At 41.6% G+C, this 27229-nt stretch overlaps 4 protein-coding genes and 1 long non-coding RNA gene across 10 annotated transcripts in view; 4 read left to right on the top strand and 1 right to left on the bottom strand.

Annotated features, from left to right (window-relative positions):
• The first annotated feature begins 2 nt into the window (after nt 1-2).
• Nucleotides 3-5630, top strand: LOC5514696 (pre-rRNA-processing protein las1). Of its 3 annotated transcripts, none has more exons than XM_032384324.2 (3): nt 3-662; nt 1922-2816; nt 4147-5630. In XM_032384324.2, exons 1-2 carry the CDS (start codon nt 34-36, stop codon nt 2811-2813), a joined length of 1521 nt encoding a protein of 506 aa, XP_032240215.1. In that variant the 5' UTR covers nt 3-33; the 3' UTR covers nt 2814-2816; nt 4147-5630. The 3 variants fall into 3 exon arrangements, with proteins under 3 accessions (XP_032240215.1, XP_032240214.1, XP_001634914.2); XM_032384323.2 differs by having other exon boundaries at nt 2945-5630; XM_001634864.3 differs by having other exon boundaries at nt 1922-5630.
• Nucleotides 5533-6980, top strand: LOC5514700 (tropomyosin-2). The gene has a single exon (XM_001634863.3). The coding sequence runs from the start codon at nt 5541-5543 to the stop codon at nt 6267-6269; it is 729 nt and encodes a 242-aa protein (XP_001634913.1). The 5' UTR covers nt 5533-5540; the 3' UTR covers nt 6270-6980.
• A 3006-nt stretch (nt 6981-9986) lies between these two features.
• On the top strand, nt 9987-11843 carry LOC5514701 (tropomyosin-2). The gene has a single exon (XM_001634862.3). The coding sequence runs from the start codon at nt 10076-10078 to the stop codon at nt 10820-10822; it is 747 nt and encodes a 248-aa protein (XP_001634912.1). The 5' UTR covers nt 9987-10075; the 3' UTR covers nt 10823-11843.
• Nucleotides 11844-18282: 6439 nt separating this feature from the next.
• LOC5514691 (pumilio homolog 2) overlaps nt 18283-27229 on the bottom strand; it is a 21865-nt gene continuing 12918 nt past the window's right edge. For 3 of the 4 annotated variants that reach the window (XM_048734725.1, XM_001634819.3, XM_032384319.2), the window contains exons 6-11: nt 24405-25911; nt 23542-23922; nt 22849-22986; nt 21246-21493; nt 20671-20754; nt 18283-20236 (exon numbers count right to left, since the gene is read on the bottom strand). In XM_048734725.1, coding sequence (XP_048590682.1) covers nt 19999-20236; nt 20671-20754; nt 21246-21493; nt 22849-22986; nt 23542-23922; nt 24405-25911 — 2596 coding nt within the window. In that variant the 3' untranslated portion in view covers nt 18283-19998. The remainder of the gene's footprint in view (nt 20237-20670; nt 20755-21245; nt 21494-22848; nt 22987-23541; nt 23923-24404; nt 25912-27229) is intronic. The other variant, XM_032384318.2, reaches the window with a different exon arrangement.
• LOC116619479 lies at nt 20661-22396 on the top strand. Its single transcript, XR_004296706.2, has 3 exons — nt 20661-20787; nt 20867-21535; nt 22123-22396. It is a non-coding gene; the product is annotated as an uncharacterized LOC116619479 (long non-coding RNA).

The raw sequence follows: 27229 nt of genomic DNA, 5'->3' as shown, positions 1-27229 counted from the left end.
AACGCCTGGTGTAGTGTATCTATCGTTTCAGCAATGGCGTCAAACGCACGTGTCGTGTGTTGGTCAAATCGCGAGGAATGGACCCAAACATACGAGTATTTGTACAGTTTTCATGACATTTCCTTACAAAGGAGAGGTATTGCAAGGGTTTTGGCATGGAAAAGTCGCAGTGGCGGCAAGCTTCCTCTAGCTGTTGAAAGCACGGCCAATTTGATCTCTGCCCTTCTCGAAAGCCAAACTGCCCAGTACTCATACTCTTCACAAATGACTATTTCCATGGCTTTAGTAAGATTCGTGAATGGATTCACTGACAAGAGTCAAAAGGGTGTTTACGCACGATCTGTGCAATCTATAGCAGATGAAATCGGCCTTCCTGATTGGTTGGTTGACTTGAGGCATGAATCAACACATGCTGCTAAATTGCCTTCCCAGCAGACTTTGTGTGCTGGGGTAAAGGTAGCGCTCGATTGGCTGGAAGAAGGATATTGGAAGGCACAAATGAGGATGCATAGCGATGCTGAGGAAAAATTGCCAGCGTTACTGGAAAAGTACAGGGAGACAATAGGACCTCTGGTGGGTACAAAGAAGGCCAAGCGGATTGCGCACACGAGTTTGCCACTTGTGCAGGAAATTGTTAATCTGGTCCTTTCTAACAATCTTTGGTAAGTGTTGGAGGGCCTGGGAGTGAGGGGGGCGAATAGTCCCAAATCTGCCAATCTGATTATTATTTTTTTAAATCCACTAGTACATACACACCATGAGGCCCCCAACCCTTGACATTCACCTCTTCATGTAGCCAGAACTTGTAAAGGGGCTGACATTTTATATAAAAGGTGTAAAGTTTTTTATCCTTAACTCATTTACCCCTCAACCGGCCTGTACCAGCTTTGGGAAGTACCCACAACCCAAAAAATTCATAAATGCAAAATAAACACAACAAGATGAAGATACTCAGGCATCAGTCTAAGGGATAAATGGTCTTGAAGATATGCATCCAACCAAGCTGTGCAGCTGTGTTTGACTTTGACTGGCTGTATAAAACTCAGAATAGGGGGGGAGGTATCTGTTTTCAGTCTGTTTTTTTTTTTTTGTAAATTTAGCTAAAAAATAGCCAGGAGTCAATGGGTTAATTTGATTTTTGGTGGGGAAGAGGTGTTAAACCTGTGCCCTACTTTACTGTATCTTCCTCCCATATGCCTCATGATTTACTGTAATCTTCAGCAACATGTTCAAATATAGGATTTCTAGTGAGACCATTAGCTGCTTGAGGATTTGCAACAAGTCTACTATTATAAAAAAAAATCTGTTATGCCTAGTGCACACTAGCGACATAACGACATGGGCGCGCACACTCTTATCTTCGACATAACGACATAAGAGAAAAAAACAAGTTTTTTCTTTTATGTCATTATGTCCATGTCGTTATGTCGGGCTAAACATAGTGCGCTCGCCCATGTTGTTATGTTGCTAGTGTGCACTAGGCAGACACATACCAAGGATTGGCTGAGCAGTATAGGAATCATATGGAAAAAGCATAGTATGTGAGGATTCCTTAATAAGAAATGACCCACTTCTTGGCCGCCAAGGGTGCGTGCGCACCACTGTGTATGTGCTTGCTATGGGAAACACCTGCTATACTCTTTTACTAGAAGAGGCATTGCTTTTGGATTGTAAGGTACCTATGTGGCTCTTCAATAGAGGATATCAAGGGCTGTCAAAATGTACTGAAGTAGGCGGTTGCTAAAAAGGAGGCAGTTGTGATAGGATTGACACAAAATTAGCTCTACTTTTCATTTTAAACATCAGACAAAAAGTAACCAGTGATAAAATGTGAAGTAGCCGGATGAGCTCTGGCAGTTGCCAGCTTGTTAGTTTTCTACAGTAAATAACAGTTTTTTTTATGCTTTTCTCTTTTCTAAAGGTCTTCCCTTCAAGCCTGTCTCTTGGGTGACGGTCTGCTGACATCACTGCCAGGAACCTGTTCCCCTGACACAGAGAGTGCATTTTTATCCGTTCAAAATGAGCTAGTCACTATTTGGAAACCACTGTTTGTAGCGCTGGACAAGGAATCAAGTGAATTTATTCCTGGGCTGCTACTATCAATCTTGACTTCTGATGGGCATATCCAGCAACCCAGTAAAGATCAAATGAATGTCATGTGCTGGGCTAAATGGATCATCCAGTCATTCTCACACACTCAGCCTTATTTTACCTGTGACATGCCATGGCCTGCTGTATTAGAGGCTTCACTTCTAAGGCCAGTAGCCTTTACCAAGACAATTGTAGAACTAGTTCTTAAACAATTACCAACGCTATCAGAGTCATTAGTGGGCCAGGTGTTACGGTGTATGGATATCTACTCCGGTCACTTTTTATGCAGTGTTGATACAGGTGATTTTGTTACTGAGGAGATTTTAAGTGAAATGCTACAGAAAAAGCATGAAAGGTATTCCAAGAAAAACAAAGGTATCTGTGGTTCTGAACATGGATGGACAGTTTCGCACACAAACACACAATGGCATTTGATCCCTTTTGGTGAAATTCTTGGAACATCAAGCCAAGATAGCTCTTTAGAGCTTCAAGACTTTGACTGTGCCACATGCCAAGCACCGGGTAGACAGAGCGACCAGAATGGACCCCTAAATGTGTTTCATTCCATGGAAGAGGAGGAGGATAGCTCTAGTTGTCAGGACGATGAAGATGACACTGGTGTGTGTTCTCTGGACGACACCTTGCCAGAGGATGGGATTGCTGCTATGGAGACAGATCTTCTTAATGTGAAGGAAATACAGCAGCAGATTGTCTTGTTCTGACAGGTAGGTAGATAAAACAGATTATAATAACAAGTTCACCAATTTTTTTTTTACCTGATGGGCAGGTAGGTAAAATATATTAATGATTCAATATATATGGTGATATGTAATGGATTTTTTTTTTCTGACAGGCAGGCAGTAAATGGAATAGTTATAATAATAATGGGTTTGTTCTGACCCGACAAGCAGTTAGATAAAATAGCTATGCTTTGATATCTAGAGATGAAACAGGTTTTGTAAAAATACTCCTCAAAGCGCCTTCCCTAATAAGCACCTTGACTTAAAAAACTAAATAAGCTCCAAGGCACATAAAAGACCAATTACTGTAAGCAGGACATAGCTAGAGATGCTAGAACTGTGACCAAGCCAACATCTCTTGGAGTGAATATCTTCTTTATTATTGCAAGTCTTAAATTTCGCAAAAATTTTCTCGCCACATCTCGCGAGTCTTTAATTTAAGCGATCGCGGAAAAAAACTTATTACAGGGAATTTAATTTCGCGAAATTGAAGTTTAGGTGGCTTCAGTTTTTCTACAAAAAATAACTTTAACCCACAACTGAAACGAGACCAATATGTTGAAACACGCTGTTCCTGTAATGTTCTTGCTCTCTCGCTCGAGCATCATTACATGTCCTCACTAAGAGATCTCAATAAATGATTTTTCTGTATCCATTAGATTCCGCGAGATCCTAATTTTATTTTATTTTCACTGAAATTTAGAGACAAAATGGTTCCCATGTTAAAGTGTTCTAAATTGTAGAAAATTATAGATCTAACAATTAATTATCACAATTGAAAAAAACAGCGTATCCTTGATCATGCTCACCGTATTCTCGTTTTTTTAACGAGAAGGCTTTGTTTTTTAAAAATCTCCCAAATAAAACTTTAAAAATATACGAGATAATTTCATTTAAGCGCTTTTCACGTTAATTGGTGTCACTAAAACCGCGCGAAAAGGTGGGAGAGTGACAGTCGCGCGAAACCTTGCGCGCGAAAAAGTTACACAAGTTTCTTTTGCGTCACGAGTTGCAGGAAAGTAGAATTGGTTTATGAGTCTCTACCCAGGTGCGTAGCCAGGGGGGTGGTAAAGGGGGGCTGCTCCCCCTCCCTTTTAGCAGCCAAAATACAGTAAATGTATGAGACGTTATCTAAAATACACGAGAAAATACCTTGAAAGCCCCTTTTGGGTCCCCTCTTTACATCTGGGTCCCCTCCTCGTAACATTGCCAGACAAATCGAGGAAGGTAAAGTATCAGACTTCAAATGTGGATGGATAATTATTTTGAAGGTTTATTTTTGGCAACTAAACCTTTTACTTTGATATCTAAACAGTAACAAAGGAGTGGTCTTGAGATCCACTTGAATCGCTGGAAAATTCGATCCATCCTACAATAGACGCGACTGCATTCGGAATCACTGAAGCACAGGATAGTCTATGGATGATTAAATTTTCTAAAATATGAGACATTTAATGTGAAAATAAACATTAAAATAAACCTGATAGGGATGCTCGTCGTATTTTTCGGGGTCTCGGGTATTATAGGGGGTATCTGAGAGAAAATAGGTCTAGTATGGCTTGTAATTTTTGCCTCTGGGGTATTATTTACGTTAACATCTTTTAGCGTGCAGGTATTTTTCGAATTTCCCGATGAGCATCGCTATCACTTTTACCCTAGAGGGTACACGAAATAGCACGCTTGGGGCTTAAAAAATAACTTAGTTGTGAGACAACATTTAATAGATGATATGAATACATATAAAAGGCGCATGAAGTTATGGTTGGATAATTCAAGTGAACTCCGCCCGCCTAAATAAGGAGAAAAAGACCGCTGATCCGTGTATCCCTGACGTGTGAGTAAAGAAATTCAATACGCTTGGCTGGCTGCGGGCTCAAGCGATAACGTGTTAGGCAAAGTTGACACCCTGTTGAAAACTCTGATATCGATCTGATATATCCACAACTTCTATCAACCTTGGGAAATATTTTCTCTGTAAATCAACTTGAACTTTCAAGTTGAAAATACCTTAGGGACTCAGGAATTGTTTGCTATGCTGAAAGGGTTGTATGTGATGTTTTCGGTTAGAATCGCGAGACGTGGGATTCGTTATCGCCTCGAGGGGACCGTTTATCGCTGTGACGTAACCTTGAGCTCATCAAATGATTTCCGCTGATGAGTGCGGGCAGTGGCTTGGAGTCTACCAGCCGTAGCTCCGCTAAAACGCGCCTCAGAGACCTTTCTTACTAATAGGATATACATATACATGATTTGGCACAGCATGCTTGAAAATTCTGGCAGATTTTTGAGACATGGTGATAGAGGTTTTCCGGTTTGGGCGAAATAAAACCGAAAGCGAATCACGAGTGGTAGATTAGGCAAATAGCATCGATAAAATTTGGAGGAATAGTTTAAATGTTTAACGTCAAGAAGTTGTTTATCCGAGGCTGCAAAGCTTCAGACGTGAACCGAGGAGTGAAGGCCATTGTTTTTGGTTTATTAATGTTGTCTTTAATGTAAATAAACCTAGCCAATAGGACAGCCGAGTTCTGTTAAAAGTGACACAAACAAGGCACCCCGATATTGCATACAATTTACGGAAGCCCTAGTTTATAATTAATCTAGCGATAGGCCCTCACCCCTCAAACCACCGGTTGTCACTCCCCCCAGGATCACACACGCTCAAGTCAACGCTGTTATTCCTGAGTTTCAAACTAAAAGCCTTCCAAAATGTCTCTCACGGCAGTAAAGGAGAAAATGCAGATGATTAAGGACTCAATTGATGAGGCCGAAGAGAGAGAAAGTAATGCCAAGTTGGAATTAAAGGAAGCGAGAGCGAGGGAAGAAGCTCAGCTAGCCGAAGCAGAATCGATGCAGAGGCGAATTTTGCTTCTTTCCGAAGAACTTCGAAAAACTGAAGAAAGATTGGAAGAGCAAGAGGACAAACTAGCAGACTTGAAAGACCGTACTGATACTCATGAAGAGGTAAGGAAGGAATTGGAAGACTACGAAATGGAGGGGGATGAGAAACTTTTGGATCTCGAGGCGAAGTTGAAGGAAGTCGAACGTCAGGAAAAGGAGACATTGGATAAGTTGCACGAAGCTCAGCGACGAGAGGTCGTGCTCACCAAGGATTACGAGAGAGCGGTCGAGAAAGGCGACAACTTTTACGCGAAAATCGATGAACTGCAAGAAAAGGTGGACGATACGACACAAAAGATTAAACTCTTGGAAGAGAACGAAGAGTCCAACTTCGAAAGAGAAGAAGAGAGTGAGGATAAAATTAAATTTCTCGACGAGCAAGTCAAAATGTACTTGCAGCGCGCAGATGACGCGGAGCGGGAAATTGCAAAACTGGAGAGAATGAACGACCAAGTACAAGTCGAGATAGACAACAAAAGACGCGCTAGAGACGAAGTCATGAAAGAAATGGAAGAAATGACGGACATTGACTTTTAAAACTCGGAGTCTCATGGAGGCAAGCACTCATGCATAGCATTATTAATATTTTAGGTAGTTTATTTACACGTCCGCAGAATATACTTTGAAATATTCCGCATATTTTCGACTTTCGCAAAGTTTTTGAGATGTTATCATTTGTACATTCATAGGAATTTTGAAGTCTGACGGCTGATTGTCGAGATCTTAGAACGGTGACATTGATTTGTCCTTTATTTGCCCGTAAACATCTCGAATTACATGATTTCCAGTCGGTTCCATGCAGAGCTAGTCGGTATTATGACCTGAATTACAAATAACAGTGATTCAATGCTGTAATTCACCCTTGAGGATTTGTATTTCTGTTGTGCCTTTCAAATGGAATTGTTTGACTTATTGTAGGGTTATTATTTCCCTACCGCTAGTGTTTTGTCGTTTATATCTAGTAACAACCAAGGAACTTTATGTATAACCGGTTCATAATCCCCTCTAATCTTTTAAATATACTTTTGGAAGGTTTTAAGTACAAATCAATTCGGCTCGTATGCCTTTAACGACCTCAGTATTCTAGTTTCCACCAGACTTCAAATGGGAGATATTCTAGTGATTATCTAGGTGATTGAATATAGACTTTTATAAAGGTGGTTAAGATTTTGACAACGATATGAATATTTTTAAATCATGTCATTTGATATTCTCTATGTAAATGAATTAAAACAATTTACCAATTAAGTTGTATTTATTACATTATTTTTACCAAGATAGGTTTTGTTTTACAAATTTGTCAGCTTATCTTTGATTCAGCTGGCGGTTTTATCGTTTTATGCGGTTTTTGCCATCCTCTGGGACCCAGGTTGTCGCGGAGATCGGGCACACAGGGAGCGCGCTCTTTCTTTCTCGCGCGCTCCCTTATTAATCATTATCAAAATCGAAAATGACAGAATGCTATACCTAAAATAACAACTGCATAACAACCATACGGAATTTTCATTTATTTTTTGATAAGATGGTCTCGGTTCCGATACGGTACTCGGTGTTATCATCACGGAAAACACGCTCAGTTCGGTGATCGGGTGACATCTTGTATTTTAAGCCGTGTGGTTCCAGGGGTGCGAGCGCGTTTGTCCCGATTCGTCGTTTCTGGATTACATTTTTTTTTTTTTTGGAGGGTGGGGGAGCCCAGTTCTTTTTTTATAAGTTAAAGGCTTAAAAGAAAAGATTTGAAATTCTTTCTTGAAGATGTCAATATTTAAGATTAACAGGCTATTACATTTTGAATGTTGCTTTTATTGTTATCCAGTGGACATCACCGCAAAGGTATGCCCCTAACATGTTCCTAAGGGACAGACTGTTTGATATTTGATGGGTAGGAGTAGCTGGTCCCACCCCCCCCCCCCTCCCCTACACACACTCAGACACACCCGAAAAAAAAAATCAAGCAAGCAAAGACTGGCAGAAAAAAAAAAATCACCACATCCCTCGGGGAAACAGCAAACTATCCTTGAAAACCGTTATTATTGTAATGCTCTCGTAAGGGCCCGTATACACCTACTTTAAATAAGGTTGCAATCGCAGGAATCCATTTCTACGTAGTGTTGGCCATGGAAAAAAATGCGTCTTCGGAAGCTGTATCATTTTTGATTATGTTCCTGATTCACGCATGAACAACTGCAAGCTAAGACACGTTTATTCTCCATGGCAACCTTACTCAGTTACTTGGAATACAGGGGCGGATCTATGCTAGGGCCCAGTCCCCCCCCTATCTACACATATTTGGCTTAAAAATAACAAGAAATATAAGGAAATCCACGGAAGAACAATTAAAATGAATCCGGCCCCTTTCTTGGAATCCTTGCTTCGGCCTCCTCCGCCTCCTTTATGGAACGCCCTGAAATATGTGTATACCACAGGTGTACCAAGAAATACAAAAACAAAATGGAGACGCAAATCACTTTTCCAATCCTAACGAAAAATGATTCAAGTGATTTGTTAGATAATGCAATTAATTACAATGAATCATATGAATGTTCTATAATGGGCCTTCTCCATATTTGGGAGGCCTGTGTAACAGTGTGTTTTCATCAAGCACTCCGCTCGTTTTTACTCTAAAACTTGAAGCTGAAAAACTTATTAAAGGAGCTTGAAATGCGATAATTTGGTAAGAAAACGTCTTCAAATATTCGCGAGACAGCCGCTGCAAACCGAACTCCTACCTACCAAAGCGGCCTCGATTTCGCCCTCAACATCATCGGCATTGTCCTGAGAAAACTGGGGCGAGCCCATGAGGACGAGGTTCTCGAGTAAAAAGGTCTAGTCCGAGCGAAGTGCTTTAATGTCGAATCCTTTGTATCGCGACGCCGCAAAACATCGATTTGTTTTTGTCTTTTGGGATTTTCTGTTTCGCCAGTCAAATTATTTTAAGCCAATCAGATTCTTGCCATCTCTCGCCTAGTGCAGTTGTCTGGTTTCTGTCGCGACACTGTCTGCTTTTCGTCCAGAGGAAAGCCAGGGAAGTGCATAAAACGAGACTCTGATTGGCTTAGAATGGTTTTACTGACGGAACAGAAAACCAAAACAAATAGTGTTTCAAAAACGCGGGTCGCGATACAACGGATTCGACAGTAATTGTTGATAAACTTTTTTTATTAGCGCAAGAGACATTCAATTCTAGTGAGATAGTGAGCCTTTGATTATGCAAAACCATGGAAGCACGGGTGGCCTAGTGTGTTAGCGCGTCGGCCTCTCACCGCTGTGGCCCAGGTTCGAATCCTGGCTCAAACTGGGGATTTTTTCCGGGTTCCTGCCTTGAATCGAATTTGTCACAAGTGAGTTGAAGTTATTCTCCCGTGTTTCCAGTCTTCTCGGATAAGGACACTAAACCGGAGGTCCCGTCTCTTCAAGCTGTACTACACTAAACCTGAACCGAAGGGACGTAAAAGAACCACTGGGGACGCAATAAACCCTCTGGCAGTGACCACCCCTAGTGACAGTGCTTACTAACCGAGGTTACACTCATTGCCGGATTAGCTCGCGCTAGTGGCAATTACTGTATTTAAAAAAAAAAAAAAAAAAAAAAAAAAAATTAAACCACTATCCTATACCCGGAGAAACAAATGTCAAGGAGGCAAAAAAAGGTTCAAATATTCAGGGTTGGCCAAAAGGACTGTCCGCGCACGCCCTTTAATCTACCATCTTACAAAAAAAAAGTCAGAAAAAGAATAGGCAAACAAAGCGAGTTTATCCGTAAGAACACCCAAAATAATAGATTTGCTACTTTCCGTACCTTTTTAATTTTTATTTATTTATTTTATTTTTCATTTTGATTTTCGTACGCTTTTAGTCTTATTTTTTTATATTCTTGTAACCGTATAAATGGCACAGATTATTCGTTCTCTACTTGGTCTCGTATATTTGATTGCATTATAAGAATCAACAACATAATATGAAATTCAAATTTTATTGAAATGATATTATCAACGCATTGCAAAGAGACTTATGTAAATCACAATGTAAAGACATTATAGAAAGTTTATTTGCCGTCAAGTATCGCTAAACTCTATAAAATAAAAAGTCCTCTAATCCATTGATTCTATTCTGGGTGTAAAGTTTCTAAATCACGAAACCGACACGCAGGCCACAACATTCTTCTAATTCTAATGGCTAAAGCTGCGAGTGTTGTATTGTCGGAGCAGATTAGCTAATCCCTAGGGAAGAAGTTTTGAATAAAGACCCCGGGACAGTGGTACAAAAGATTTGCATTTTTGGCTTGGGAATCGACTCTACCAGACAAACTTTTAAGTTTTGCAGGATATTGTTGTTTTTTAAACATGGCACAGTTGTTAAAACTTAAAGAAAAAATGCAGCAGATCAAAGATCAAACAGATGATGCCGAGGAACGGGAACTTGGCGCTAAGAGTTTGCTAAAAGAAGCCGAGGCGAAGGAAGAGCAACTTTTAAGTGAAGCATCTGGTATTCAAAGGCGAATCACTTTGCTGAACTCTGAGCTCGAAAAAACAAACGAACGGGTCGAAGAGCAAGAAAAGCTGCTCCAAAATCTGGTCCATAATAGTGAGATGAATGAGGAAGCAAGAAAAGGGCTGGAAGAATCGGAGATGAAAGGTGATGAGAAAATTATGGATCTTGAAGCAAAGCTCAAAGAGATGGAAAGAGTGGAGAAGGAGACCCTCGAAACCCTGACTGAGGCTGAGAGAAAGGAGGTAGTGGTAACAAGAGACCTTGAGAGAGCAATCGAGAAAGGGAGAACCCTGGAGAACAGAATCCAGAGCCTAGAAAGCACGATGGGGAATGCGTTGACAAATATCCAGAAACTCGAGGCGTCCGGTGATGAGGCGTACGAGAGGGAAGAACTCAAAGAAGAGAAACTTAAGTTTTTCCAAGAGCAGTTGAAACAATATGAACAAAGGTACGAAGACGCTGAGAGAGAGGCGTTGAAACTGGAGCGCATTAACGACACGATTATCATAGAGATAGACAGCTATAAGAAAAAGAAGGAGGAGATTTTGAGGGAAATGGACCTGGAACTCGTTGATCTGAACAGAAACCTGGATATGTAGACTATTTCCATGGTCTCCTAGTATACTAGATCTTAGATCTCTTTCATGATCCTGTAATTTAAAATAGGTTAATTTTCAATTTCCGCTCCCAAGCAAGGGCTTGCTCGAGGGAGCTTTGTCTTTATCACCTCATTATTATGGACATGTTCAGGCGAAAGAACTGGGGACCTGGATATCCAGACAACAAACCCTTGGTGAAAATGTCAGTATCACCTCATTATTATGGACATGTTCAGGCGAAAGAACTGGGGACCTGGATATCCAGACAACAAACCCTTGGTGAAAATGTCAGTATCACCTCATTATTATGGACATGTTCAGGCGAAAGAACTGGGGACCTGGATATCCAGACAACAAACCCTTGGTGAAAATGTCAGTATCACCTCATTATTATGGACATGTTCAGGCGAAAGAACTGGGGACCTGGATATCCAGACAACAAACCCTTGGTGAAAATGTCAGTATCACCTCATTATTGTGGACATGTTCAGGCGAAAGAACTGGGGACCTGGATATCCAGACAACAAACCCTTGGTGAAAATGTCAGTATCACCTCATTATTGTGGACATGTTCAGGCGAAAGAACTGGGGACCTGGATATCCAGACAACAAACCCTTGGTGAAAATGTCAGTATCACCTCATTATTGTGGACATACAGCTATTTCAAAAAACGTTTTCCAAAAGCGTTCAGCAGTAAGCGCCTATACCGCGGGCTGGTATGGGTAATATGTTGCTCAGAATGTTTATTTTATTTGAAGCCCTCGCTGCATTTTTATTTTATTGCTTATTTTATTTTAAACCCTTGCTGCAGTGGAATGGTTCCCTGCTAGTCACTTGTACAGCTAATTACGAGTCATCTAACAATTTAAAGTATACCATGAAAGTCATTTTTAAAACTTCTTTGGTAATATTATTCTTAAGTATTATTACTTGTCATTTTTAGGCTCAATCTGGTTAGCTTTTAGGGAAAAAATGTAAAACAATTTTATGTACGCGAATAAAGCGCATTTCCACACGAAAGCGTGAATATTAACAATATTCGCACGTTTTCACTTGTTACCCTATGACCATGCAAAGCTTCAACCGTGTTCAAATCTTTAGACTATGTGAAAGTTAATAACTCGCGAACCAATTGTGTCTTAACGAGACAAAATGTGTCGGGATGTATGAACTCGGCATTAGCCTTGGATTCAGCTCTTGTGGAGAATTGAATGTGTAAACCAATTGTTAGCAGTGTAGTCAGCTTAGGCCGCATTCCCACATACCACGATGTTTTTGAGAACTGAGTTTATTTTCCACCGTTAACGCCTCTTCACTTATCCGGCGTTCCCGTGTAAACACGATTCAAGTTTTTTTAAAGTACAAAAAACTTTGTAGAAAAAGCATAGCTCTGTAGAGAATGGAGAACTGTCAGACAGGTACACGGGGGAATCCTGCGCACCCCCCCCCCCCCCCCGAGTGCATCCTGCCCCCCCCCTCCCCCGAGTGCATCCTGCCCCCCCCCCCCCCCCCCCCCTCCTCGGTGGCGAAAAAATGGGCCATTTCTTGATAAGGAATTTAAAATACTACAACACCTGTGAATGCGTAACCCTCTCCCCGTTCAGCCAACCCTGGGTATGCACCTCACTATGCTTCAAACTTGCGTCCTTTTGTTACCCATTTAGCGACGGTTTATGTCAATCTGTTGACTTACCCCCGACAATGAAGGAGCACAATAGTCGGTGGAAGGATTTATCAAACACTTGGACTGGGAGAGCTGACAAAGAACTACCGGCTACTACTGAGGGGGTGTTATGTGTAATATTCAAAGTGGTTTTTTTTTTAAACTTTCGAAGTAGCCACAGTTATACCCTTTTTTTAGTCCATGTTTATTTCGCCTAATAATTTGGTATTCATGTCTACAACAATTACGTCAAGTTCATGGTATTTCTATGGTAACAGCCTATAATGTCCTTAGAAACTGAATGCTTAATGTATTCCTCCAGGCGAGGTTTTTTTTATTTTTCCTTGTCTTTTTTGTGCTTATTCGCCAAGAGTTTTTTCACTCAGAGTTATCTCGTCGCATTAAGGGGTCACCGGAGCAAGATCTAATGGGCAAGAAAACGATTGATTGCTATGGTTAGAAAAGTTTTTGATTGGCGAAACGCAAAGTTCTTAAGCTATGTGTTGTTCTGTTTTATAATAAATTTGCGTTAACAAATGTTTGTGTGAAAATCGCATAATCGAACATCTGATCGACAAGGTTTAGCCAGTTAGAAATTGTAATTTAGTTCTGAAGATATTTTACAAGTGGAGGATACATAAGTCTCCACGTTAAAATGATTCGATAGATCCGCGTTAATAGTTCGGCAATCAATAGCTAGCTAGCGCAAAGTATCAAATAAACCAAAATTTCCATACATAACTTTCATTGTTTTTGAATAACACTCGAACAGTAATAACAATGTGAGTAATAAGTAATGAACAAAAATACGGCAATAATAACAAAACAACCAATCATTCTCATCTCCAATCTTTCTCCCCCCTTTCTGGCAGAAGCAGCTTGACATGGTGCTTCACGACTCTTCTCGCTCGCCTTTCCTCTCAGTATTTCAGGTTGCACTCGTCTTCGCCGTCATATTACTGGTCATTCGCCTCGTCGCCTTCAGGAGCGTACAATTTCTTAATTGCAGCCGGGGAATGATTGTCGGCGGTAGCTGTCTATCGTTTATATGGAGACACGGGGAAGATACAACTGACACCAAATGTACCGATCTTGGGAATTTCTCCGGTATTGGTGTGCTGGACGATATGGTCCCCAAGGCACCGACAGAAATCCCCGCACCCTCTCCCGCCGGACCGCATCTACCCCAGCTTATTCTCTCCTTACCTATGCATCCCCCGCCGCATCCAGGCCGCGAACTCCGAGGCCGCCATTCTCTCCGCGTCTTGTCGATAGCCCTGAGAAGGGCACGACGACCACGCCCTTTCAATATTTCGTCCCAGAGAAGTTCCCATACCACTGGACTCTGGACTGTCGATCGCCTGTTGATGATCCTGGTATGACGTACATCAAGTCTAGTCGTCCTCACGCCATTTTGACGAAGAAAAATGACCTTAAGGTGCCCAACCAGGAATGCTGTAAGCGAGCAGGGATCTCATATACCCCCTCCCCGCTCGCTGAATCACCCGCTCCTTTGAATGGAAGGAGGGTCAAACTCACGAGAAACGTCGCCAGGTCGGGGGCTGTGCCGTCATCTCCGAAGATCAAAGATCGGTTATTGTTGTCATTCGGAAGTCCTCGGGAAAGCCGCCGATCACCTCACAACCGAATGAAAAATCATTTCAAAGGTCGCCGCTACTCTCCATCTCCGTTGATTTTGACTGCGCTTTCAAATTACTCCGTCACGAGATCGGGTTCTCCCATGGATCACCGAAAGTACTCGTCGTCTTCGTGTGGGTCGTGGGCCGGCTCTTCCTCGATGACTCCAGATTCGGGGTTACCCGAGAGCGCAACTACTTCGCCAACGGTGTTCAAGCTTCCCGAGGTTCGCTCGAAACGTTTCTCGAAACGGCATCGAAAACGCGTACGCTTTAACTTTGAGGACAGCAGTGAAACGTGTTGCTCAGAAAGCCCTTTATGTCAGCATTTGAAGCCAATCTTGAAGAAAAGTGAACTCTACAAGGTGAGTCACAATCGTTTTTACAGGTTTAGTGAACCGGAGGCAGTGATGTTCAAGAGAGGTTCGGGTCTGCGAGTGTGCCGCATCACCACGGATGAAGAGAATGGGGACTGTCGAAGGAGTGGCTTTGCCTCAGATCAGAGTACAGAGACCATAGTGTAACGAGGCTTTTTGTCACGCAACTTGGCATGAGGTCCACTGTCACACAACCCGACATAAATGCAGCTCTGAGCAAGTAACTGTGCGATAATTCTACCTTTACTATAATGTAACGGAGGTTAGTGTCCCGCAATTTAGTTTGACGTCCACACTGTATTGCAGCGAAGCGGCTATATACGGCTCTGAGAAAGCATTTTTTTATATTTTTATCACTCTTTATTTCTCTTTTTAACATTCCATTTACAATTCACATTAAACATTACAACTTACAGTCTATTACATTACTTTACAGATACATTACACTTTCTTCTTCCCTTTCACAAGAGGCCAATTTCTCCCACTTTTTCAAGTGGGTTATTACATTATTTTTCTGTTTACTGATATGACTTTTAATTTTGTGCACTCTATAAGCTAGTGATCTGAAAAATTTGGAAGTATTTTCTTTTTTCTACAAAAGTATATGCATTGCTTTACTATAAGTATTAGATGGTTAATTATCATGAAATCATTTATACCAGAATCCCAGAGACCAAAAAGAATATACTGATCTGCTAACAAGAAATCATCAGAGCATAAATTAAGCCAAAAGTCGCATAAAGCATAAATCAAGCCCAAAAAGGCACATATATTTACAGTGGCAAAAAAGATGTTCTAGAGTCTCGTCTTCAGCCTCGCAAAAAGAACAGACGGGCGAATTCACAATACCGATCTTAAATAAATTAGTGAAGAGAATACAATGTAAAATCTTGAACTGAAACGCACGTGAATATGTATCTATGGCAACACAGAGGGGCAGCATGTAAATCTCTTCCCAGTCAAAATCGTTCTCAGGATAGTCACGATTATGCCTTGTCTGTGCTGTGGGTGTTACCAGCATTTTAGAGATATTATGATTGTACACTAATTTGGCAGTAATATCTAATGCATTTATCCATTTACTGCTAAGATATAAGGTTGGGATTGGGGCCTCTTGAAAAACAAGTAGCTCTTTAAAAACCTGACCCTTTATCATACAAGTCCACTTTTTCGGTATTGCATTTAATAGGCCAAGCCATTTGAGAAAATCACCTGACCTTAATCCTCTAGCCTGAAGGTCATTCCATGTTAATAGTTGTCCCGTACTTTTCCATATATCTACAACTCTATGGATACCTAATTGTATATATTCCTTATAATAACAGGATTGTTTTTGAACACAAATCTCTTCATTATTCCAGATCACTTGCTCTAAAGCTTCTTCCCTTGTGTCACCTTCCTGTCTATTAAGTTTTTACCATTCTTCTAAACTCTGTAAATAAAAGTGTGGGATATTCCTTAATGGGAGTTTTGAAATATGAAATCTACAGCCTAAGATGTATGCACCGCCAACAGGAGCTAGAAAAAGATTTAAAAACGTTTTTCAGTCAGCATTATCTTCTTCATCCAAATGTCTTTTTAACATCACCACTTTCTGAGACATTATTAAGGTTTTCAAATCTGTCATTTTAAGGCCACCATCCTTATATTCTCCAACAAGAGCCCGTCTTTTGACCTTGTTGTTCCCATTCCAAATAAACTGATATATTATGCTATTTACTTCCTTAATGAAATCCTCATGTAACGATAAAAGAAAGGCCCTATGAAGGCATTTAGGTATAACAAAAGATTTCACAACCTGTATCCGCCCCAAGAGTGTTAGAATTCTCCATTTCCAGACACAGATGGATTTTTTTAAGGATTCAAGAGTGTCATCAAAATTTAACTTATATGACCGTTTTTGATCGTAGGTGAAGTAAACACCTAAAATCTTCATTGGTTTATCTAAATGTTTCACATCTGTTATGAGCCTGTTAGAAACTAGTGGGTCTCCCAAATTAGGCGCTTCTAACTTATCCTTATTTACCTTTAAACCTGAGAAAGTAGTTGAAAGATTATTTTTCATTTACTATTAGGTAACGGAGAAGGGGTGTGTTTAGAGGGGGGTCCGGTCCGGGCCCCATCCTGCTCATATAACGAGATGAGTTCTTTTTCGATCGAAGTTAAGGAAGACTAATTTTAAGTTTTTCAATAGAAAATGTTTTGCGACTTATTACTAGAGTTAAGAATGCCGATTTGAACGAAATTGATCCGTGGTCAGTTAATAATAGGGACCTTAAGCAACAAAGACGGGAACGTGGACGACGACGGCAGAAAACAATGGAATTTGATTCAGGATTGAAAAGCAGCACGTCAAATGCGTTGTCTGATAAATTTCAGCCTTTTCCCACAAAATCACGACGTGAAAATCCCCAATTTCAAGGTCTGAGGACGCGGACGTTTGCATGTAAACTCCACCAACTACGTTCGCTACAGTAGAAATGATGTCCTTAGTATATATTTCTATCTGTCGACTTCATTGTTTAGCTGATTTTATTGCAAATAAACTGGAGTAGATTTTTAAACGCGAAGGCATCTATTTCGATCTCGTTGTCCTAGCCGTCGCCGTCGTCCTTGCTAAAGGTCCCTTATTGCTATTATGAACCCCACCCTGGGTTTTTCTCTAGATACGCCCCTGCGGAGGGGTGACGTCCACTGTACGCAAAGCGGCTATAAAGTCGTTTGCAACATTTTTTTTTTGCGCAACAAATGACGCCACCATTTTCGAGGTACATGTTACACGGATCGTTTTGCAACAAAATTCTCGAGCCCAGTCTCCGCGCGCCCACATTTTGTTGACACGACCTCGTTTGCATGCCCAAAACAAGATGGATTGTGGGATTTGTTACACAAAAAGACGACGTGGTGTTACACGGATCGATTTTTTCATAATTCGTCATTTTTTAAATCCTGCAACATGTTGCGTGAAAAACAAGGCGGAAGACCGTGCTACACGGCGATCGTTTTTTCGTGCGAAAAAAACAATGTTAAATGACGCGTATATACGGCTATGATGAAGCAGCTCAAATTAGATGATTCTATATTAACTTTAGTGTAACGTGTGACGCTTGACATCTCAGCTTTGCTGGGACGGTTTAGGGGACGCAATTCAACATGCCGTCTAGCTAGAAAATGATAGGCTTCGGCAATTGTGCTCCAGGAATATCATAGTCATCAACATTGGTGTCGCTCAAATTGCGTCCCGCAAAATCTACCCAGAAAGCCGACTAATAAAAAACGTTGGGCAAGTTTTGGAGACTGTCCTTCGCCATTAGCTCAGATAACGCAATGTAACTTTTTGAAAGAAGGTTTGAAAGAAGGCACATTTAAGCTACCCAGGGTACATTTAAGTCAAATCAAAGGAATTCCTTGATTTATTATTTCACTTAACAAACTCCTGCAGTTGTTGGATCTCGTTTTTGAGGGAGGGCTATACATTTCATAGATTAACTGGAGGATTAAATGAAGACTCGCTGATAGTTGACAAAGAAAGAATGCATCACTGTCACATTGAACGAGTAAACTGCCTCGTACCCAGGCGTCTCGATTTGATACCACAACGGTCACATCCTGCTCGCAATGCATCCTGGGAAGGATTATGCAGGCCCGCAAAGGACCACGGGAAGGAAATACCCACGAGCCTATCGGCCTCGGTTTCGGGATGCGATCGGCTGCTCTTCGACAGACGCTGGACGCGCCTGGGTACGAGGCAGATGAGTAAACTAATCAAGGAGAGGAGGCAATTTAGTTAACGAAACCACCACTGATTTTAATACAGCAATTGAAAATGACCTAGATGTCCCTTTACAGAATTTATACACGCTACCTCTACAAGAACTGCACACAATTTTACAACGTTATATGGATACTAATGCATATAGTCGCACGTTTGTACGAATAAAATTCTCACCGCTGACGGAACAAAAAATTGACCGCCAGGGCCTGTCAGACGCTTGTAGGAAGCGGTTATCAATAATAATTATAATAACATCGTAAAACTATACTGATTCTGGTAAAACCTAATACAGTACTTAGTAGATAGGTCTTTACATCGATTTTATCCACATTAGTACAAGGGTGTAGTACCCTAGTCTGAATTATACTTTAAACAATTTCTAGATTACAATATGAACAGTACTATAAGTACGAAAAGTTACCGACAAAAATGGCTTAATTTTGTTTTTTTCTTTACACTGTGCAACGGCTATGGGCGAGCAATGAAAGCAGACTTACATCCGGTATATGGTGCGCGCCCGGGTCGCGCCTTGGCAAGTGCAATTTGGCGTCGTATAGAGAATAGAGAAAATATTTTTAAACAGTGATGGAGGAATATTGCACTGCTCTCATGGCCCGTCCAGAGCCCTAAATCGAAAAAGCATCGATATATTATCATATTAAACAGTTCTTCCAAGGATAAAGTAGTAATAATTTTACATGTTAGTCTCATTTCTGTACAGCGAGCTAATACATCTGTACAGTAATCGCGCCAGGCATTTCAACTTGTGTTCCCTCAATTTACACACTCTGTACACATTTACACCTCCCGGCTTAATTAGGCAAACTAACCAATGAACGTGCGCTATTATTGACTGTGCTGGCCTATTTATAATTGATATTTCACACACTTGGCAATCATATTATCCTTGTCATACACATATATACTAAACGGGTCAGTCCTGTGCGCCTCGGTGCAATGAACTACATGCTTCACTATTTTACAATTTAGACATATCGGTACGAAATTACATATGAAACTCCTCTTAAAATAATAAAATGATAGTTATAAACCAGAATAAACCAGAAACAAAACATCACGCATTTAGGACGTTAAACTTTCAAATAAGGTTTTTCGGAAATTAATACGAAAATCAATCGTTTTCTATAAATATCCAAAAGCGTGACATGAGTTCAATTACCGATGCGCATAGATCACCGATCCCTTTTTCTAATTACAACTTACATTATATCAAACGTTATGTACCAATAATAACGGATTGAAACCTAGAAAATCAGGCTTTCTTTAACTAACTGTAATATTAGTACAGGGAAATATTATTACAATTTAGGCTTTGGACAATTTTCGTATTATAAAAGTAAAATATATTACTTTAAAACATTTGGACACCCGCCCCCTTATTCACTTAAAGTGGTAAAAATACTACGAAAGGTAATTCCGATAATTCAACAGACTCCCTTAGCTTATAGGAAGACAGCAATGTTCGCTAAGGGGTTAAAAGACATAGCAAGAGACGTTAACAGTAAAACGCTAAAAGCTCTGGAATCCTAGCAAAGAAATCAACATGCTATTTAGGGCTGCACTTCGGAAATAAAATGCTTGTTATGGCCCTTTTACTTAGCATTCGGGCACTGGCTTAAAACATTGACTAGAATGAATAAGGCTTGTTGAGAAGGAAGGGGAGTGTTCTGATTTAGGGAGGGGGAGGGGGAGGGGAGGGGATTCACAGCAGCTGGCCATTGGGAAAGGGAAGGAATTCCTGGGGTTTCATATTCATGTAGTACTTCTCCAGTTTGGCCAAGATGTGCTTGCCGTAGGTGTATTTCCGCAGGGTCGCCACGTGTGGTCTGATCCTGTGCATCAGGAGTTTGCGCTGCGCAGGTTCTGCCACGTCAATCATCTTCTGCACTACGTAGTTAGCAAACTGGTCCTTCATCATCGTGTAGAGGGCATTGTGAGGGCTGCGGTGACAAAAAAAAAAAAAAAAAAACGATTGATAAGATCACATGCTAAAGAACAGTTGATTAGATGGTTGAAAAGAGCGATTGATCAGATCACATGCTAGAGAACAGTTGATCCGATGGTTGAAAAAAAACGATTGATCAGATCACATGCTAAAGAACAGTTGATCAGGTGGTGAAAAAGAACGATTGATCAGATCAACTACTAGAGAACAGTTGATCAGGTGGTGGAAAAGAACGATTGATCAGAACACATGCTAAAGAACAGTTGATAAGGTGGGACTTGTGAAATGCAGTCCACATAAACCTTACGGAACGTCTAGTCATACTCAGTCACTGTGTGTATAACTGTTCAAGGAAAGTATGAAAGAAATATAGAACACATGATTGTAGAAATAGAACATTTGATCAAGTAGAACGTTTTCTTTTCTTACCCATCATTGGTGTTGCAGACCTCGTCTATCAGGAGAGCACGCTCAGTCCTTGAGGCAAAACTCACGCACTTTTCCACCACATTACTACGAACAAGAGAGAATATCATTAATCCCGGTGTAAGTGCGCTTATTTATTTGATGTACATTAATCTCTAGATCAGAAACTTCATTTTCTATTTGTTTCCTTTTCTTGTAGGCTGTATTTACAGCCGGCGTTGGGCGTTACGGTCTTACACGGGCTTAAAGAAACGTCTGGTAATCAAGCTTACTTTGTTTTCTCTTTCTATTTGTTCTCTTGCGTTTTTTTTTTTTTTTTTTAACTTTTTGAAGAGTCTGGAAAGACTAGGCCATTTTGTGTGTATTGTTAGTAAGCACTGTCACTGAGAATGGTCACTGTTAGAGGGTATATTGCGTCCCCAGTGGTTTTTTTTATGTTCCTTAGATTCAGGATTCAGGAGTTGAACCTTAGCCACAGCGGTGAGAGGCCAACGCGCTAACACACAAGAAAACCTGTGCTTCCACTTGATCTCCAAAAACATGTTAGCCATTCCAGTCGGCACTAGCGCTGTTCTCACCTGGCGAACTTGTGCTGGCTGAGGGGAAGGATGTTCCCACGGAGCTGCATGACTATCTTGCTTCTGTCCTCGGGCGTGCCATGCTCTAGTACGTGCTGAATGACGTAATTCCCGTACTGGTCCTGTACCAGGCGGTCTGTCTGGTCGTGCATCTCGTTCAGGATGGGAAGGGTCTGCTCCGTCAGGCAGTGCTCTAGGATGCGCTGGATCACTCGACAGCCATAGGGGTGGGTGGACAGTGCGTACACCTACGATAGTAGAGAAGGAGCGATGAGCAAAGTATAGAGAAGGTAAGCAAGGGTTAACAATGCCAACATTGCGGTTCAGAAATAGTAGAGAAGGAGCGATGAGCAAAGTATAGAGAAGGTAAGCAAGGGTTAACAATGCCAACATTGCGGTTGAGAAATAGTAGAGAAGGGAGTGATGAGCAAAGTATAGAGAAAGTAAGCAAGGGTTAACAGTGCCAACATTGCGGTTGAGAAATAGTAGGAGCGATGAGCAAAGTATAGAGAAGGTAAGCAAGGGTTAACAGTTCCAACATTGCGGTTGAGAAATAGTAGAGAAGGGAGTGATGAGCAAAGTATAGAGAAAGTAAGCAAGGGTTAACAGTGCCAACATTGCGGTTGAGAAATAGTAGGAGTGATGAGCAAAATACAGACAAGCCAAGCAAGGGTTTAAGACGCATTGTCACCAGTTTACTTTCGGCCGATTACGTAAAAATCTCAGATGATTTTTAACGGAAAACGCGAATAATATTTCAAAATATTGAAAGCAGTGTGTCTATTGGAAGTTTCTTTGAGGAAGTGATTGATAATTTAGAGCGGATGGCCTGTTAAATATTTCGGATTCTAAAAGATTCTGTTGTTTTTTTTAACAGTTGAGGTTTCCGTCGGACCTCCGGAAGTAAACTGGTGACAATGCGGCTTTAACAGTGCCAACATTGCGGTTGAGAAATAGTAGAGAAGGAGTGATGAGAAAAAAACAAAACAGAGCAGCCAAGCAAGGGTTAACAGTGCCAACACTGCGCTTGAGAAATAGTAGAGAAGGAGTGATGAGCAAAATACAGCGAAGCCAAGCAAGGGTTAACAGTGCCAACATTGCGTTTGAGAAATATTAAGCCGATGACATACAATACATACAATATTTGATAATTAGTCTATTTAGGTTTCCTTGCGTAAATCCATCACAATTTGGGAAACGTTCAGTTTTGAAACGTCGTCTCAAACGCCGATTTTAAGCCCGTGAACGATACCGAGTCACGCAAGTAATGATCTTTTTGGTGGGGTCCCTGAGATAGTTTTACTAAAAAAAATTTCCAATTTCAATCGTGTACTGAATTTCTCTTGCAAGTAGAATGTATACAATATACAATCGTAAAATGGTGGATTTCTCCACGTCATATGTCATGATGAAATCGTGATTAATCCTTGTTTGACGGAAAAATTCAAGGCATAACGTGTAAAAGCGGTGAAAGTGCTTTGTTGATCGAATTCTAAAAAAGAAATGGCCCCAGTGTCATTTGCTCTTTCAGTGAAAGGATTCCACGATCATGTGTTCTTCTTCTCGGCCAAAAAACTGATTACTATGATCAAACGTTCTTTACCTGTCCCTGGAACGCGTCAATGATGAACTGTAGGGCGTGTGGATCCACGCACTCGATGCACTTCTGTACCACGTGGTTACCATTCTGATCCTTGACGCACTTGAGCACGTGACCGTCCAGTTCCATCACCAACTCGTGCTACAAAAACAAAGCAGGTAAGACACCTGGCTGATCCGGACTACACAGGAAGCGAGGTGATGGATGGGACAGAGGACAACCTGGGTTTTACTAATAAACAAATAAACAGAGAACGATCGCTTGTATGAAAGGAAGCCGTGGGCATGACCTTTTGTTAAGCCTGTTGTTACCTGTTTTCTTGTTTACTTAAACTTGTCTCACGGCTTATTACCAACGCGAAAAATGCTAAAACATAGTTTATCTTTATTTTTTGTCTTTATTTTTTTGTAAATTTTGAAGAGAACTTTTCACCGATGTAAACAACGTTACGAATTCTAGGAAAGATGGGATAGTGCTTTAACAGAAGGGGAGATGAAGTGTGTTGATCCGACTTTCGTCACGTAGCAAACTTGATTAACCTGCTTCATAAAAGGAAAATTCAACCTATCCTACAGTAAAAATGGCTCAACTACTTCTAAATTATGAAAAAAAAAAAAAAAACAACGTAACACAAGTCGGATTCACAAACTTGTCTCCCAGAGCTGTTGATAAGGGTTGCGTGACAGTCACACTCACCCTCACCTGCACGTTGGGCGGGATACACTCGAGAGCTTTCTGGATTACGCGACACCCGTACATCTGTAACGCAAGAGGAAGCACGTGACCACGAATGCATGAGGCCAGGTGGTGCTTCTGTTCCTCGCTGCCAAATTCGAAGAACTTCTGGATGACGTAGTTGCCGAACACGTCGGTCATGAGGGAGTATGCTGCGGGGAGGATCTCGTGAAACACCAAGTGCTTCTCCCCGTTCGTGGCGCGCTCAAGTTTCTGCTGAATGAAACGTGAGCCGTGCTGGTCTTGGGAGAACTCCACAATGTGTCCTGCCAGATCTCGGAGCTGGATGTTGGGGTAGCGGTTGTTACGGAAATCCTCAAGAAGACGGCTACGACCTGTCTCCTATGATCACAAAAAAGGAAAAGGCTTGTTACTGTTAGTTTATTTTGACTTGATGCGAAAAGGCTTTGCCCCGGTGTAAGAACAATTCCCAGAGGATAACTTTGTATTCAGCTCTTTTTTCATCGTTATTCTATTCTACCAAACAAAAGAACTCGTGAACAATACACAAGTTCTTACATCAGGGTAGAAAAGAAAGAAAACACTGAAGAGCTTATTCGCGTCACCGTTTAACATAAAATACAAACAGCTCTTTCTTAAGCCAGCGACGTGAAAGGAAAACGAAGACAAAACAACGCAATTAATAGGTGGCACGGATAACAATAACAATCAGTTTGAAAAAGTCACATAACTGTCAACCCTTTGCCTTTCCTTTAAAAAAACTCTATTCAAAAACTGTCTTTTATTCTCGCCAGAAGCCTTAGTGCAAATGGCGTCCCAGATGCAGGGTAACAACAAAGTACATTCGTAACAGAAGCACACACCTTAGCACGTCCTCCGCGGTACGAGTTTTGCGTGAGAAGACCCCCGCCAAATGGTGATCCCCCCAAGCCGGCAAGACTGCTCTGGTACTTCTTCTCCACGGGGGCTGCGGACATCTGCATGTAACGCGAGAGACCACTGGAGATGGGGCTACCCACAGAGAAGCCTGACTGGCTACCTTGGGAGATCAGCGGCGGGGTCGGTAGCTCCTGAGGGCTGTTGTAAGAGGGTTGTGCCGAGATGCTTAGGCTCCCGAGGCTGTTGATGCCGCCTGGACTGGCATAGTAACCTGTCATGTTCTGACGTTTTGGGAAGTTGTTGTACTCGTTGCCGAAGGGTTCACGGCGCCCGTTGTTGCTTGACACAGAGCCGACCGCACCTACACTGGATGAGTTACCCAGGATACCTAAGTTGTTGCCAAGGACGTTGACTGACTGGCCATTGATTTGGACCTGGTTTCCCTGGTAGGAGGGTAGAGAGTTCTGGCCACTTACGGAAAGCTGTTGCTGGCTCTGCTGTCCATAGAGCCGCATTCCTGATGCCCCATTCATCTGACCCGCCGCACCCATTCGCCCGGCCGGGTTGCTGTTGGCGTTGTTGGCAGCAGCATTCAGCATCACAGAGGACACCATGCGGAGTGGTGCGCCCATCTGATTGGCAGCAATCTGTTGTGGTGGAACACCATTCAAGCCCTGCGCATTACCAAGCACAAGATTCCCTGATTGGTCATAGTATGCCGTTGCACCAAGTCCGAGAGGAGCAGCGCCGTGAGGAGCTAACAGCTGATAGTTCCCCCCTCCAGGCATCGACTGCTGTTGGGGGTTCCCCAGGAGCTCCATCTGGGACTGAGCTTGCATGGGACGACCACCAACTGCAGCACTTCCTTGCGTCCTGAGCATCTGCGCTTGCTGTTGTTGTTGCTGCTGTTGCTGCTGCTGTTGTTGCTGGAGGAAGTTACTTGCGCCTGAAGCTCCCGCCTGGTAGACACCCCAGGGCTGGATACTGTATGCTGCGTACTGTGGATGCACTACTGCTGTACCCGGATTCACCTGCTGTAGATTAGGGTTGCCATATGGGTCCTGGCTGGCGGCGGCTGTGATGTAATATGGACTCTGTGGGGGCAAGCCTGACTGTAGCCCAAGCTGCTGTTGCTGTTGTTGTTGTGCAACCGCTATGGCAATTTGTTGTTGTGTGGATAGATGAATGGATGAAGGAATCTGAGATGTGGACAGGAGCCCTGATGACACCATAGCCAGCTCCGAGGGGCTGACCGGTGTACCAGGCATTATTTGGTGATGGTTTTCGAATGAGAGCTGCTCCAGTTGGACAGAGTCCAGGGGATCTATCAGGGCGATTGGTGTCGACTGGTTCTCATGACCCTCGCTAGGTCTTGCCTTGATAGGCATTGGCGCGGCTTGCGAGATGGAGGCTTGGCTTGACTGCAATGCATCCTGGGAGTTCTGGGAGTTGCTGGAGGTTGGGGAAGGGTCGCGACTGCCTGGCGTTCGGCTGCAACACGATAAACAAGACAAGTGTTAAATAAAGACCAACGTTCAACAAAGACCAAAGTTTAATTAAGATTTAATTTAAACTAAGACCAACGATAAACCAAAACAACTCTAAACCAATATCAATATAAACCAAGACCAACGATAAACCAAGAACAACATTCTACGAAGACCAAAGTTAAATCAAGATCAATGTAAAAACCATGGTCAACGATGATCAAAGACCAACGTTACGGATCGCATTTCTTATACGAATGGCGAAAGTTTAAAGAAACATCTTCCGCTGTTTTTTCTACATTAAAACAGTAACTTACACAACGTCAAGCTTACAATCACAAAAAAAGAATGGGCAGCTTTGCAGAGAGAAATTTAGAAGTAGGCAAAGATTCTAAGACGTTTTCAGAAACTTTCAGGCGTATAAATGAGCAGCATGTTTGATTTTATGCCCTCTGAATCCTCAATATTCAATACATTCCAAGCACTCTCCCTACTGATGAGCAGATGTTGTTTTTCATTGTAGCGAATAATTTGCAATCAAAGAGACGGTAGGAACCTTCTTTTATTTATGGTTTCAATAAGGATATCAGGACTAGATACAGGTGGCTTAGAAGTAATTGTTTCTTCGACATACGCGAAAATAAAAAAAATATCTATTGAAAAAGTAACAGTTTATACCATACTGGTTGACTGTTTGTCAACCTGGGAAAATCAAAGTATTTTTTTACTTTTTTTTTTTAATGGATTTGTGAGGATTATAACGAAACAAACACTAATGGGGCTTGAGATTCACAGCTTGAAGTACGCCGAGGACTCAAAAGTTTTGCTCATTTTCAAAACAAAGTTCAAAAATGATATATGTTAGTATGCGTAAATTGTTAGTCTTTTACACGTTAAGTCAAAATGTGTCCGTTGATTACGCTGAAATCCAATTCAATGGTGTAGAATAATTTTTGGCTGGCGATTGAATAGTCGGAAATTGACAATAATGCAATTCAAAGAATAGATGACGCTATTCTCGATAAATTAGAATAAAGGGAGTCTTAATTAATCCGCTACATTGTGATAAGTTTGTTTTTAGTTTTTGCAGGATTTGCTCGGCCAAGGATCACGGCGAACTTCAAACGCGAGGTCGACAATCAATTGTAGAATTAGACGCATAAGTAAATGAAAGCTGACTCTTAAAACAACAACCCAATACTCCACTAAATAAACTTAGTTTTCGCACGCGAAAGCCATAACTATGAATTAGATTATGACTTACCAAAAACAGAGTCTACAGTGTACAAAGTTGTACAAATTTGCATCATTCAATTTAGTTA

Source organism: Nematostella vectensis, chromosome 11 (assembly GCF_932526225.1).
Source record: "Nematostella vectensis chromosome 11, jaNemVect1.1, whole genome shotgun sequence".
NCBI classification, from domain to species: domain Eukaryota; kingdom Metazoa; phylum Cnidaria; class Anthozoa; order Actiniaria; family Edwardsiidae; genus Nematostella; species Nematostella vectensis.
Note: the sequence above shows the minus strand (reverse complement) of the source record. Positions and strands in the feature narration are given on the sequence as shown.

Coding starts and splice junctions, on each gene's coding strand:
- LOC5514696 (XM_032384324.2), top strand. CDS start 34: ATGGCGTCAAACGCACGTGTCGTGTGTTGGTCAAATCGCGAGGAATGG. Junction 663..1,921: donor GTCCTTTCTAACAATCTTTG/GTAAGTGTTGGA, acceptor TCTTTTCTAAAG/GTCTTCCCTTCAAGCCTGTC.
- LOC5514700 (XM_001634863.3), top strand. CDS start 5,541: ATGTCTCTCACGGCAGTAAAGGAGAAAATGCAGATGATTAAGGACTCA.
- LOC5514701 (XM_001634862.3), top strand. CDS start 10,076: ATGGCACAGTTGTTAAAACTTAAAGAAAAAATGCAGCAGATCAAAGAT.